At 43.0% G+C, this 13,073-nt stretch overlaps 1 protein-coding gene across 3 annotated transcripts in view; it reads right to left on the reverse strand.

Annotated features, from left to right (window-relative positions):
* vgll4b (vestigial-like family member 4b) overlaps positions 1-13,073 on the reverse strand; it is a 47,895-nt gene that overhangs the window by 14,171 nt on the left and 20,651 nt on the right. For 2 of the 3 annotated variants that reach the window (XM_015959079.3, XM_015959078.3), the window contains exon 1: positions 4,166-4,426. The exons of the other annotated variant lie outside the window; for it this stretch is intronic. In XM_015959079.3, coding sequence (XP_015814565.1) covers positions 4,166-4,262 — 97 coding nt within the window. In that variant the 5' untranslated portion in view covers positions 4,263-4,426. Of the gene's footprint in view, positions 1-4,165; positions 4,427-13,073 lie in introns of those variants that run through there. 3 annotated transcript variants of the gene reach the window in all.

Below are 13,073 nucleotides of genomic sequence, written 5' to 3' on the forward strand. Positions count from 1 at the left end.
GTTGTTGACTTATGCAGTTTGCTGAGCAAGGCATAAACTCCTGGCATATGCAGAGGAGGATCTGGTCAGGAATGTTTTGGGAGAAATAGTTGTGGATGGATTTCACATGCATGTGTGTGGTGTGAATTATTCCTCTCTCTCTGCAGTCTTGGGCTGCTACAGAGGGCCCACAGACCTGTTAGTGAGGGGGAGTTCAAGCAAAAGAGAATCAGGAAAACTACCACTGGCTCCGTCTCAACACGGGGACTTTCCACTGCTCCGGCCGGCCTTGTGTATCTGTCGACTTTTCCCAAACAAAACATAAAAACTGCATCAACTCTCCCGCTCTGACTGCTGTCTTCCACAAAGCTACTCATGCTGAAACACACCATACACCTACTGGCTGCACCTAATGTCTGATTCTAAATCAATTTCAATTACTCTTGAGTAGCAAAAGTCCACAAAGTTAGGCACTGGTTTTATTTTGAAAGGCTATTTATTGTGCACCTGTGCTAGAGAATCAATAATAAATTGAAGTGTCAGGCAGCAGCTTTTTACTGTAACCATCTTTTAACTAAACTCTGCTTATTCTCATCAACTTTTTGAGACATAAGTCATAAAACTAGAGTTTAAAATAGTTTGAACTGATGGAAAATTCATCAGAAATTTACTCATGCAACAGAAGGCATGCACTGGAAAAGAGTAATGTAATAACATGTCTAATTGTTGCACAACTCCTCCATGTATTTTTGTTGTTTGCATGGCCTCAGAAAGACGGTAGCAGCTCCTCCTGTCTCTCTCCTCTTGCTAGCATGTTCCCGCTTGCCCTGCTCCGACCATGGCAACAAGGGTGACATCATTGTTTTTGGCAGGGCAGAGGGGTGGCAATAAAGAAAGAAGACTGTGACACCACACTGTCCAATCAGCATCCAGGACACACAACAGCTTATCAGTGAGTGAGGTGCTCAACAGAGGAAATCTGTGAGCGTTTCCCCTGCAAACAAGAAAGACATTTGACCTCAGGGAGTCAAATACTGCTGACAGGACTCCCAACTCAACAATGCCCACGAGCAACACTACACTTAGCTGTCAGGAAAGTTCAATGGTGTAAAAGGAAATCGTCCTTACAGGCATTTTTACACCCACTAGGTTATGGAGTTCACTTACTGGCAGTGAGAATAAAAACTCAGATGTGTCAGAAATAAAGAAAATGCCAGGAACACTAATTTAGTGCAAACTCTTAAAAGTGGGCAGGACTGATGTTCTTGTTTCTAAGGTTTCCAAATAAACTCTGACCTGAGCATTGGTGCTTCTCCGTGCCAGACCTTCAATAATAAAAGTCTTTGGTGGTGGTTCTGGGCAGTAAATATGTGCCAAGCTAACATTTGCACAGCAGCAGTTAAAATAAAAGCACAAGGGAAAAAGGCAGAGGAACACAATGACACAAGAACAATGCTACAAAAGAGCAAAAATAATTTGTGCAATTTTCAGCTATGTGCACTCAAATGATTGAACAAGTAGGAACAGAAGCATAGAAAGTCCTCACACCAACTGTAGGAAAAAAGTAAAAAGAAGGAAATTAACAGCAGTTTGGTCGACGTTTGGAAAAGAACACTCTACAGTGCAACAGGTTGCATTATATATTTGTTCTACAAAGCCCTCCAATAGTATTTTTCTCCCAAAAACTAAAAGAGAAGGGAAGAAGAGGAGGAAAACTCCACTCTAGCTTGTCTCCACTCCAGCCCTTCAGTTCATTAGGTCTACATGATCAAAGCCTGTTTCTCTTGATAGAACTTCAAACAGCTCAGAATCAGGATGAGATTGGATTACAAACTGAGGAGGACCTTTCTCTCTTTCCTCTTCCGTCTCTTTTTCTCATGGATAAAGATTAGTCCTAGCAAGAATTCCCTTTTTGAAAAACAGCAAAGTAGTTATTTTTGGCATAATTCCCAGACATCTGTCCTGCCCGCTGGGTTGCCTTTATCACATCAGTCCATTAATGTTCTAAACTTAAATTATTCAAGGGAGACTTTAAAAGCTATTGGGTGATTGGGCTAAACTTTTAATGCCAGTGTGAGAAGTGTGTACTTTAAAGTGGTTTACAGCCATGTTTTTGTGTTGGTTTGTTTTGACCAGCACAAGGTCAGCATCGCCCTGTTCACCTTGATACCAGGCTTACAGGTGACAGTGAGACTAAAAAAACAAGTCTTGAAAGTTGTGTGAATCTGTAAAATATCAATGCCTGAAATTAGAAACCATTTAGTAAAAGATAAGTGACTAAAACACCTAAGTCTTAAAATACATGGATACACGTGAGCTAAACAGCATCCTCCTTGCTCGTGCAAATTATTGTAAACAATGGCAACAAAGCAATGGCTTCAGTAGAATCTCTGAGGAGTACCAGTATGAGCATGCATGTGTGTGTATTTGCCAGGAAATGTATTTGAGTAAGTGTGCTCATGCATACAATGACAAGTCAGGACACCCAAAGTACCACACTTCTCCAATCTTTACTTGGCTCAACATGTTTTGAACTAGAGGGGCTTTTTGTTGTTTCACTCTTTTTTTATTGCTGAGCTCCTTTCCAAGTTTTTTATCTCTTATCTTTGTTTTCTTATCAAGACACAAGTGATGAAGTCAGATTTTACTTCAGTCAGCTAAAAGCTCACAGAGAATAACTAGAAACTACATAGATTGACTTAACTGACTGAAAAAGTATTCTGGTAAGATTTTTTTTATGAATGTGCTTCACACCAAAGCAAAACAAAATAGATCCTGAAATAAAAATAGACAACTCATACTTCCATAGAAACAGACTAGATGAAACCTGAGAAACACCAGGCTTTGTGTAAACACAAAATCCTCAGTTTGACAGGTTCACTACACAAAACTGTAAGCTTTACAAACTGTCTCTAAAGTTTTATGGGACTGCAGTGTGTGCCAAAGCTACTAAGAACTCAGCAGGTCACATTTCTAAATGCAAGAATCTCACATGCAGTTTGTCAAACAGGAATTACAACATGCAAAAACATTTTCTGGCAGAGCTTTAAATTCAACCCTGATGACAAGAATCCTTTATCACAAGCCAACATGTATTTTATTTTTCTATTTGTCGTTTCAGAAAATAATTTCTGCATTCATTATGTGACTCTCTGCACAAATGGTTTTCAGTCACATGGAGTACTTTTACAGGATGACTATGATGGCGCTGCTAAATGAGGCTGAGTAACAATAGACATAAGTAGGTTAATGCACAACAAAGAGGAACAGTAACAGAAAAGCCTGAGCAGGTTATTATAAGAATGTTTTGGCTTTTGTGATGGGTCACAGTCATAGATAGACTACTACACACCGACTCACAAACTATTTACAAAACATATTTATTCAACTGACGGTTTGTTTACGGTTATTATTGCTCAAAAAAGAGATTCAAACAAGTGTTTTTTTTTTTATTTGAGAGCGTTTCAACGTGCATCTTTCATGGTGCAGACAAATCAGGAGCAGGAAAAAGAAATAGTTTATATATTTATTTGCAAATGTATGCATATTTATGCCCCATGCAAGCTATTTCTAACCATGCAAGCTAATTCTATCTCTTTCATCTTGGCCCAACAGCAGAAAGCAAGCGACTTTGCAGTTTCAACACAAAACCCAATGCTGCTAAATCTATTTTAGGATCAGCAACAATACCGTAAAAACCGCAAAAGTCGCTAATCAACAAGCAAGAAAGTCGGATTAAATTGAAATATTAAAAATTATCATAAAAAACATACAAGCAGAGGAGCCGACAAAGTACTAGTCACAACAAAAGAACACAAGCGTGACTCCATCCTCTGAACTTCGAGACTTTACCTACAAATACCATAAATTGGCCATAAAACACGAATAACCGAAATCGTATTCGATTAATCTGAACAGATACAAACAGCTAGCATAAATACTAACATTTAGCTGTTCCGCTAATTCCATTGCTACGTGGTTTCGTCAAAAGTTCGGCGTTAACAGTAATGCCCCTACGTCGAATTAAGCAGGGTTTTAACAATATTTGCGAAACAAAAACATTAATTGACAAAACAATATATCTGGAGAGGAAACTTAGACAAACTACGTGGCTAACGCAGTCTAATGGGCACTGAAAGTTTTAAAAACAACAGTAATAACGCACACATACAGTCGGTCTCTTTACCTTCGTAGCAGAGAATACCAATGTTGTTGTTCATTTTGTCCAAGTACTGGTAGTTCAACAGGTCCATCTTCGTTAGATGCATTAATCGAGCTTTCATTTAAAAAAGACCAGCTTTTCTATTCTTCTCTCGGCGACGGTAAAAAAAAAAGCCAAAGGCCCAGCCTCCAACTTTACTTTAAACACCGTTAACAAAGTAACTTCCGGGTAAAGTGGTTTCGTAGAAGTTTTAGCAGATTCGTGACACTTTAAACCCAAGTTAGGAGTAAATGTGAAGCGACAATAAACAGAATAAAAACAAGAAAAGTAGGGTCAGTTCTCCTCACAGCCAGCTGTAAGTCGACTGCACTGACACGCAGGCTATGCTTGGTATGACTCCTATGCTGCGCCAGTGGTTTCCACTGCTGCTGAGAAGAGCCTACTGCGCATGCGCGGGAAATCCCTGGAGCGCCTCAAATTTCAGGGATGTTTCACGCGCAAGATCAGCCTCACAAAAACGCACCGAGAGAAGAGAGACCCCCGCAAAGCTGCAGCAACATCCAAATCTAATCTTTACAGAAACTGTCATAAAACCGATCCTGTTCTCATCTGGCTGGTTTTGCAAACTGCAAAAACATTGCTGACCAACTCACAAGAAGTCCCTCAGCACTGAGGAGGTGATAGCGGAAAATGAAAGGTACAATAAAAGTATTTACAAACCATTAATACATATACCACAAAATCTTTTCACGGATTGCTAGAGGCCAGCTTTTTGATGACATTGAAAATAAATGCTGTAAGCAGGGGGTTGACAAGTCACAAACCTGTCTAAACAATACGTTTTTTTATTTGAATTTCTATGTATTTTGTATAATGTATTTAAGGAAGCAGTAAATGTCTTTCATCACCCAAACTACAGGACATCAGTGATTGTTTTCTAGTGAAGTAAACAGAACATTTTATAATTAACTTGTGTACATTATGTGACTAAAGAGCAATGTTAGGGAAGAGAACATTAATATTTGTTTAAAATCTATTTTTAAAAACAAAAACACGTGTTGTGTGTATCAAAGTTCATTTAGAACCCCCTACATTTTAGATTGGCTCTTTCTGCCCCCTGGCGCCCGAGAACGGGTTTACAACAACACCACTACTACTACTACTACTACTACTACTACTACTACTACTACTACTACTAATAATAATAATAATAATAATAATAATAATAATAATAATAATAATAATAATGAAGTTTAATGAAAACAGAGTAACAAAAGAAACATCAAAGGGATTTCCAGTATAATGTGTAAAGGCTGAAAATGAAATTTCTATTATTTGATTGGAAACAGTCTGTGTCCAACTTTGATTTCACTTATTATAAGTGAAAACACTAACATGTATTTTACATTTCCCTATCAGAAAAAACATAATTGTGAAATATCCTCACAAATCTAAGAGATGTCAACTTGTGTTCAAAGGTCAAATGTACTATAAATGTCCTAAATATTCTCTCTCTCCCCCCCCCCCCCCCCCCCTCTCTCTCTCTCTCTCTTGCTCTCTCTCTCATATGAACATGTTGACAGACTAATTCCATCCAGCTAAACAAAAATGTGCCAGTCTAAAAACCTCCCCCTTTTCACTTCTATATGCACACAAAGCCCCCCGACCCCCCTGGCCTCTCTAATAGCGGCTCAAAGTTCAGGTCCTTGTCTAATTGGTGGACCATTGTTTCCAGCTTGATAAAGAGCTGAATCCTGCCGGAGTCTATTTAGTTCAACTGCTGCACCAAGAAGAATAAGACAAACTCGGCTTCCATCCTTCCATCCATCCATTTTCGGCCGCTTATCCGATTCCATTAACACATTCTGCTTTAACCCTTTATTTTGAAATAGCATAACCATAAAATATTTCTGCATATATTGAACACTCAGTCACTGATGTGCTCACATTTAAAAGATAAATCTGACAAAGACAACAGAGCAACAAGCTAACTGCAGCTCCAGGACACCGATAAATCAGCGCCTCCGTTAGGAGCTTTCAACAGCAAAGAGTATATGGATATTTATGATCTTTTTGTGCATCTAGACAAATGAAAATATTTGCATGCTTCTTATTCATCCTAAAACATGAATAAAAAGAAAAAATGTCTAATTTTATGTGGCCATGGAAGAAGTAATGAACACATTATTTCTCAGTGAACTTAAAAGAAAATTTTCTTTGCTAAGTTAAACATTAGGCGTAAAAGACAGGTGGCAACAGAAGTATTTGGACAATCTGAACATAAATTTGCCAGGTCCCAGCTGACTATGACAGGAAATGCAGCCACCACAGCGTTTACGCTCTTGCAGTTGCTAAATTTATTTCCATCTGTTTTGCCGTTACTCAAAAAAGCCTGACAGAATAAAGCAAACATATGATAATGTGCCTTTGTTCTGTCTTGGCATGTTGTAAGATGAATAAGGTTAAGAAGGATTAACGATTACACAAGTAGGTATTGACAATTTATGTTTTTCTTCCAACGCTGCTCGGCCTGCTTAACTTTTTCTCCCTACATACGACTTTAGTCTGAAATTTCAACACTTGAATAATGCAGATTTCCAGTGATCATTAACAAAGATTTAAGCCCCCGTCAGCCCCCGTTGCCTCTGGATGAGCCCCGTAGCTAAAACGCAGGATGAAAATGTATCCTCGTCTCTTTAACACGAGTGAAAACGTGACCTCTCTAAAGCCACGCTGGATGAACGAGTCTCCCACTGACAGAGATCAAAGGTCAAATGTTTGATGACTTTACAGCCCCTGTCGAAACACCACCACACCGGCCTTGTTTACACGATGACATAATGGATCGACGGCAAAAATGTGTCAACTCAGCTCATCACATCAGGCTTGTTACTAAACTGTTCCTTCCACAAACCTTTAATTACAAATGTACTTTCTAAACACATGAAAAACCTGTTAATCAGCTTCCTGTGCAAAACAGCAACACTGTGTTGACTAGATCCATATGTAAAAAACTAAACTGTTTAAGCAAAAATTGTATTAAACTTTTAAAATAATAATAATAAGTCTAATAATATTTTTTCTAGAGTGTGTGGGTAAAAAAGATCCTTCCAGGCATACACAAAGGAGTAAGTGTTGTGTTGCTGCACAGAAACAACAGGTGACTCTGGATGCAGAGTCATTCACTTCCCACCTTTGTTTCTCCATGTGTGTCTGTCGCCAACAAAGATGTTTTTGTTTATTATTAAACTTGCCAGTAACCAGAGTCTTTAACTTTAACTGTGATGCCATCGAAGTTTGTTTCAGATTGTACTGGTATTTCAGAACCACAGCAAACACACAAGACGTCATCATTTTTATGTATAATACTTAGTTGATGTTACCTCTGAAGGAAAGAAAATACAAATTTTATATTAATTAAATGATGCCAACATTGAACAAGTCTTTGTTCAACAAAAATATTGTATTTTACTTACATTTTCTTCGCTGTTTCTGTTTATTCATTTATCATGCTTGACTTTCTTGAGACTCTCTCATGCTTTTAAAATAAATAATTGACTTAAAATAAAGGCGTTGAATGTTTTTTTTGTAAAAATATGATTTTTTTTAAAGGTGAGGAACTCTGAAAATTTTTTTTAATGATTATTTCTAATTCAAATCGGTGACTGAGTTTTTCATGCAGGCTGAACATGAAAGTAATCTCCTACACCCATCTCCTGCATTAGCTTCTGATAGAAAATAAAAGGTGAAACGCTACGATTTGAAAAGCCTGACAGATCTATGTCACACTGTCACTTAACATTCATGGATTCACCCATCTTGACTCATGACGGGGAATGCTGTTGTTGGTTTAGCATCCAGGAAAAAGCAGAGAACGTCTCTGCTAGTAGAAGCTAACCATTAGCATTAGAAATTCTACCACACAGAAAAACTCCTCCACGCTGCTGTTATTTGTGAAGATAAAACATCAACATCCTTGAACCGTCACCTTATTGTGGTGGAGGAGCTTGAGTGCCCTAATGGTCCTAGGAGCCATGTTGTCTGGGGCACTTTGGTAGGGTCTCCCATGACAAATTGGTCTTGGTGAAGGGTGAGACAAAGAACGGTTCGGAAGACTTTTCATGGAGGAAAAAACAAAGAGTCAGAGTAGCCAGCCTGGAGGGTTACCAGGGTCCCACCCTGGAGCCAGGCCTGGGGTTGGGGCCCATGGGCGAGCGCCAGTTGGTCGGGCCTAGTTTGAACCGCATACATGGGCTCATCCAACTGTGGACCCACCACCTACAGGAGGAACATGAAGGGTCCGGTTTGGCATTGTGGATTGGGTGGCAGTGTCACGGCGTGTGGCGAGGTGAGTGGAGGTGAGGCGAGGATCCACACGCGGGGAGGAAGACAGGCAGACAGGTGAGAACTTCTAACATTGATTTATTCAACACACGCTGGACAATGAAACAATGGACCGACACAAGACACAGAACAGAAGGGGCTTAAATACACGAGGGCAGGGAGCTAAGGTGATTGTGCAACGAGAGGCAGGTGGGAGAAATCAACGAGACACAAGGCTGAAACAAAACGGGGAGACAGGACAGGGTGTGACAGTACCACCCCCCCCCCCCCAAAAGGGCGGATCCCAGACGCCCACAGGAACAAGGAGCAGGGCGGGAGGAGGGGGACCCGGAGGGATGGCCAAGAGGAACCAAGGGACCAGCAGAGTCCGGGGGCCTGCGCCTGGGGCAGAGGAGGAGGAGACGATGGGCTCTTGGAGGCCTGCGCCTGGGGCAAAGGAGGCGGCGACTATGAGCTCTTGGAGGCCTGCGCCTGCGGCAGAGGAGGAGGCGACGATGAGCTCTTGGGGGCCTGCGTCTGCGGCAGTGGAGGAGGCGACGACGAGCTCTTGGGGGCCTGCAGCAGTGGAGGAGGCGACGATGAGCTCTTGGGGGCCTGCGTCTGCGGCAGTGGAGGAGGCGACGACGAGCTCTTGGGGGCCTGCGTCTGCGGCAGTGGAGGAGGCGACGACGAGCTCTTGGGGGCCTGCGTCTGCGGCAGAGGAGCTCTGCAGGCTGGGCCGGGGACGTAGTCTCTGCAGGCTGGGCCGGGGACATAGTCTCTGCAGGCTGGGCCGGGGAAAAAGCCCCTTGGATGGGCTGGGCCGGAGACAAAGCCCCTAGGACGGGCTGGGACGGAGACAAAGCCCCTAGGACGGGCTGGGACGGAGACAAAGCCCCTTAGACGGGCTGGGACGGAGACAAAGCCCCTTGGACGGGCTGGGACGGTGACAAAGTCTCTGCGGGCTGGATTGGAGCCTCGTGGAAGGGTTGGACCGGATACGGTGCGACCTCCAGAACCACCACTGGAACCAGAGACGGCGGAGACGTTGGACCAGAGAGAGCGTTGACCTCTGGAGTGGAAAGAGCGTCGACCTCTGGAGTGGAACGAGCGTCGACCTCTGGAGTGGAACGAGCGTCGACCTCTGGAGTGGAGCGAGCGTCGACCTCTGGAGTGGAGCGATCGTCGACTTCAGATGAGGCATCGACTTCAGATGAGGCGTCGACCCTTGGACAGGAAGAGGCGTCGACCCTTGGACAGGAAGAGACGTCGACCCTTGGACAGGTAGAGGCGTCGACTTCAGAACACAAGGAGGCATCGACTTCAGAACAGGAAGAGGCGTCGACCACAGGACAGGACAGGGCGTTGACCACCATCGACTTCTGGTCCGGGGGGATCGGCTTCTGGTCCGGGGGCGTCGACTTCTGGTCCTTCGACTTCTGGACCGTCGACCTCTGGACCGCCGGCGTCTGGTCCGGGGAAGTCGGCTTCTGGTCCGGGGGCGTCGGCTTCTGGTCCGGGGGCGTCGGCTTCTGGTCCGGGGGCGTCGGCTTCTGGTCCTTCGACTTCTGGACCATCGACCTCTGGACCGCCGGCCTCTGGACCGGAACTGGAACCGTCTGCTTCTGGTCCGGGGGTGTCGGCTTCTGATCCGGGGGAGTCGGCTTCTGGTCCGGGGGTGTCGACTTCTGGCCCTTCGACTTCTGGACCGTCGACTTTTGGACTGCCAACTTTTGGACTGGAACCGGAACCGTCTGCTTCTGGGCAGGTCCCGTCTGTTTCTGGGCAGGCCCCGTCTGTTTCTGGGCCAGTACCGTCTGCTTCTGGGCCCGACCCGTCTGCTTCTGGCCCCGACCCATCTGCTTCTGGGCCGGATCCATTGACGTCTGGAGTGGAGGCGGAGCCGCTGCGGGAGGGGCTGCCTGGACACACTGTGTGTGAACTGGCGGTCCTGGGAACGGGGAGAGCAGGGAGGACAAACCGTCCAGCTGAAGCTCTTTGAGGCTGAGCGTCCGATGGAGCTGGGCCAGCTCAGCCCGGAGACCGGCGAGCTCCGCTGGGTGAGATGAGGAGGATATCAGGGGCATCAGGGGCAGTTCCTGTGGCAGACCAGGGTGGTAGTCCCCATTTTTAAGAAGGGTGACCAGAGGCTGTGTTCCAATCATTCTACTCGTGTCTACAGCACAATTAGACACTCATTTATATAGTTTATCAGCAAAAAAGTTGATATGGGGGTGACTTGCTCCAGGTAGTACTGGGTCGACCCGGAGGCCTCCTGCTGGCAGGACATGCCCAAAATAACTCCCAAGGGAGGTGTCCAGTAAGAATCCTGACTTGGAGCACCCAGCGCGAGGCCTGTGAATAAGATAACCTAGTTTTCTCTATTATAAAATCATTCTCTCCCTTTTTCTAAATATTTGTTTATTTGTTTTTCCTCCTGCTTAGTTTTTTTTGCATCCAAATTGGTTTGTATTGATTTAGGAAAGTTCCTCTCCAGTAGCACAATCAGGTGAAGCAGCCTATCTGTTTTCTCCTCTAAATTTGCCCAGTTTTATTTCTCCTTATTTCGCAAATCCAAACTGCAACCAGATCAGACTTTTAGATGGTAATGAAGAAGGAGAAAACGGCTTCTTGTGAGCAGCGGTTAATAGCTTTAAATATGAAAACAGTCTAAATATGTTCTCTAACTTTAAGATCTTGGGGTTTGGGTGTTTTGTTTCTAATTTCAGAAGGCTCTGGCATTTCAAACACATCTCACAAGCAAGATCCTATTTCTAGTCATGGAAAATGGTTGCTGCTCCCATTAGACACTCTGACCTATGACAACATTCTCATCAGGCAAACAATTAGCTGGAGCAAACCGACTCCAGGTAGCTTGTTATTTATTTAAGAAGTCAGTTTTAACAAAGGGAGAAGGAACGTTGTGCCTCTATTCTGATGAATTCTCGCCTCAACACACAAAACAACGTTATTACTGGAAATATTTTAAATCACCTAGCAGGGGTCTGCAACCTGCGGTTCTGGTACCACAAGTAGCTTTTTGGACCTTCCACAATGACTCCTAAAACATTTTATAAAATGTATTAAAAAGGACCAAATAAACTAATGTTTTTAAATATAGACATGATAAAAAAATAAAGGTTTAAGCAGCTTTTCAAGGTTTTCATGGAATAACTGCATTGAATATGGATAAAAAAACATTTAGACCTATTTGAGTCTTTTTGCATCATTTCCCGTAGGTATCATCATTCTGTACCCCATTTACAAAAGTTTTTTTCTCTTCATTTTCAATCTTAACAATAGAGACAAAGTTGTGGTTTTTAAAGTAACAACATATCTCTAGATATTTATGAAAGAGGAAGAAAAATGACTTCTGAAGAATTCTCACCTTATTCTCAGAGTTCCAAAAAAACCTTTTTTGACTCTTTAATATATCAGAAATGATCATCGTGTATATTGAGAAGGTTATTATGGACTATTTGGAATATTTTTTTATAGAAACAATAGATTTTTAGATATTTTGAATATATATTTTTCTAGTAACTGTTTACACAGCCTTCCCTAAGCGGTGTGCAGATGTGCTCCTGCAGCACTGGGGACACCCCTTCATATGTGAAACCATCAGCTGACTGACAGATGGTACAAACAATGCTTTTGTGTTATTTCCAGCAACAAAAATTATATTAAACATTGTTTCTCTCCCTGTCATTTTCTCTTTAACACCCATAACACAGGTAGGATACAAAGCACACCCTGTTGTACATTAATAACATCTGGGGTGGCACTGACCGTTGGAGTCAAAAGTACTCGTGTTGTTGGGCCTTTGGAGTGAAAGAGTGAAAGTTATAGATGGGGCAGAAGTGGACTGGATATCTGAGTTCTGGAGAATCCAAGAACGACCGGTGCTCTAGCTGTTGGATGTACTCCAAGCCGGTGGATAAATGCACCCCGCACCCCCCTCGTGAGTTGGAAATCCCCGTGGAAGATGGAGCTGATTGCAGCAGCGATCAGTCTCCACAACCCGCTCGGAGTTTGCTAATGATCTATATTTCTGTTTGGAGATATGTCCAGCTCCATCCTCCTGCCTGTCGGAGCATTTAACCATTGAACCACTGGCTGTTCAGGTGCTGCTGCTGTCATTGCGGGAACGAGCACAGTGTTGGATAACTCGTCTCTTTTTGTGTCTCCTCTGTCTGTGCTGACGGGGGTGAATGCGCTGTGCGCCTAACGGCAGTGATGCACCTTTGGCGCAAAATGCGGACCTTCCTGGAACATGTGTCCAACGTATCGGGAGTGGCTGCACTGGGCACAGACTGTGGATGGCTGATGTTAGTGGGACAGATATTTTTTTAGAACTCGGAGATTTCGACTAATAAATGACCCGAAAAACTACCAGTGCGCACCGCCTAGAAAAAAGTATTTAAAAAAATGTTTTCGTGGTCAAAATATCAACTTTTTAAATTTTTTTTTAATTGGATTTTCAGCAAAACTTTTATTTTTTAATGAAAAAAATAAGCATTTTCAGGTACACTCTGCCTGATTTGAGTACAAGCATAAGAAGTTGGGACCACATAAAGACTTTAAAATGAAGCAGGGCGAAAAATGAATG

This window comes from Nothobranchius furzeri, chromosome 3, assembly GCF_043380555.1.
Source record: "Nothobranchius furzeri strain GRZ-AD chromosome 3, NfurGRZ-RIMD1, whole genome shotgun sequence".
In the NCBI taxonomy this organism is placed as follows: Eukaryota; Metazoa; Chordata; class Actinopteri; order Cyprinodontiformes; family Nothobranchiidae; genus Nothobranchius; species Nothobranchius furzeri.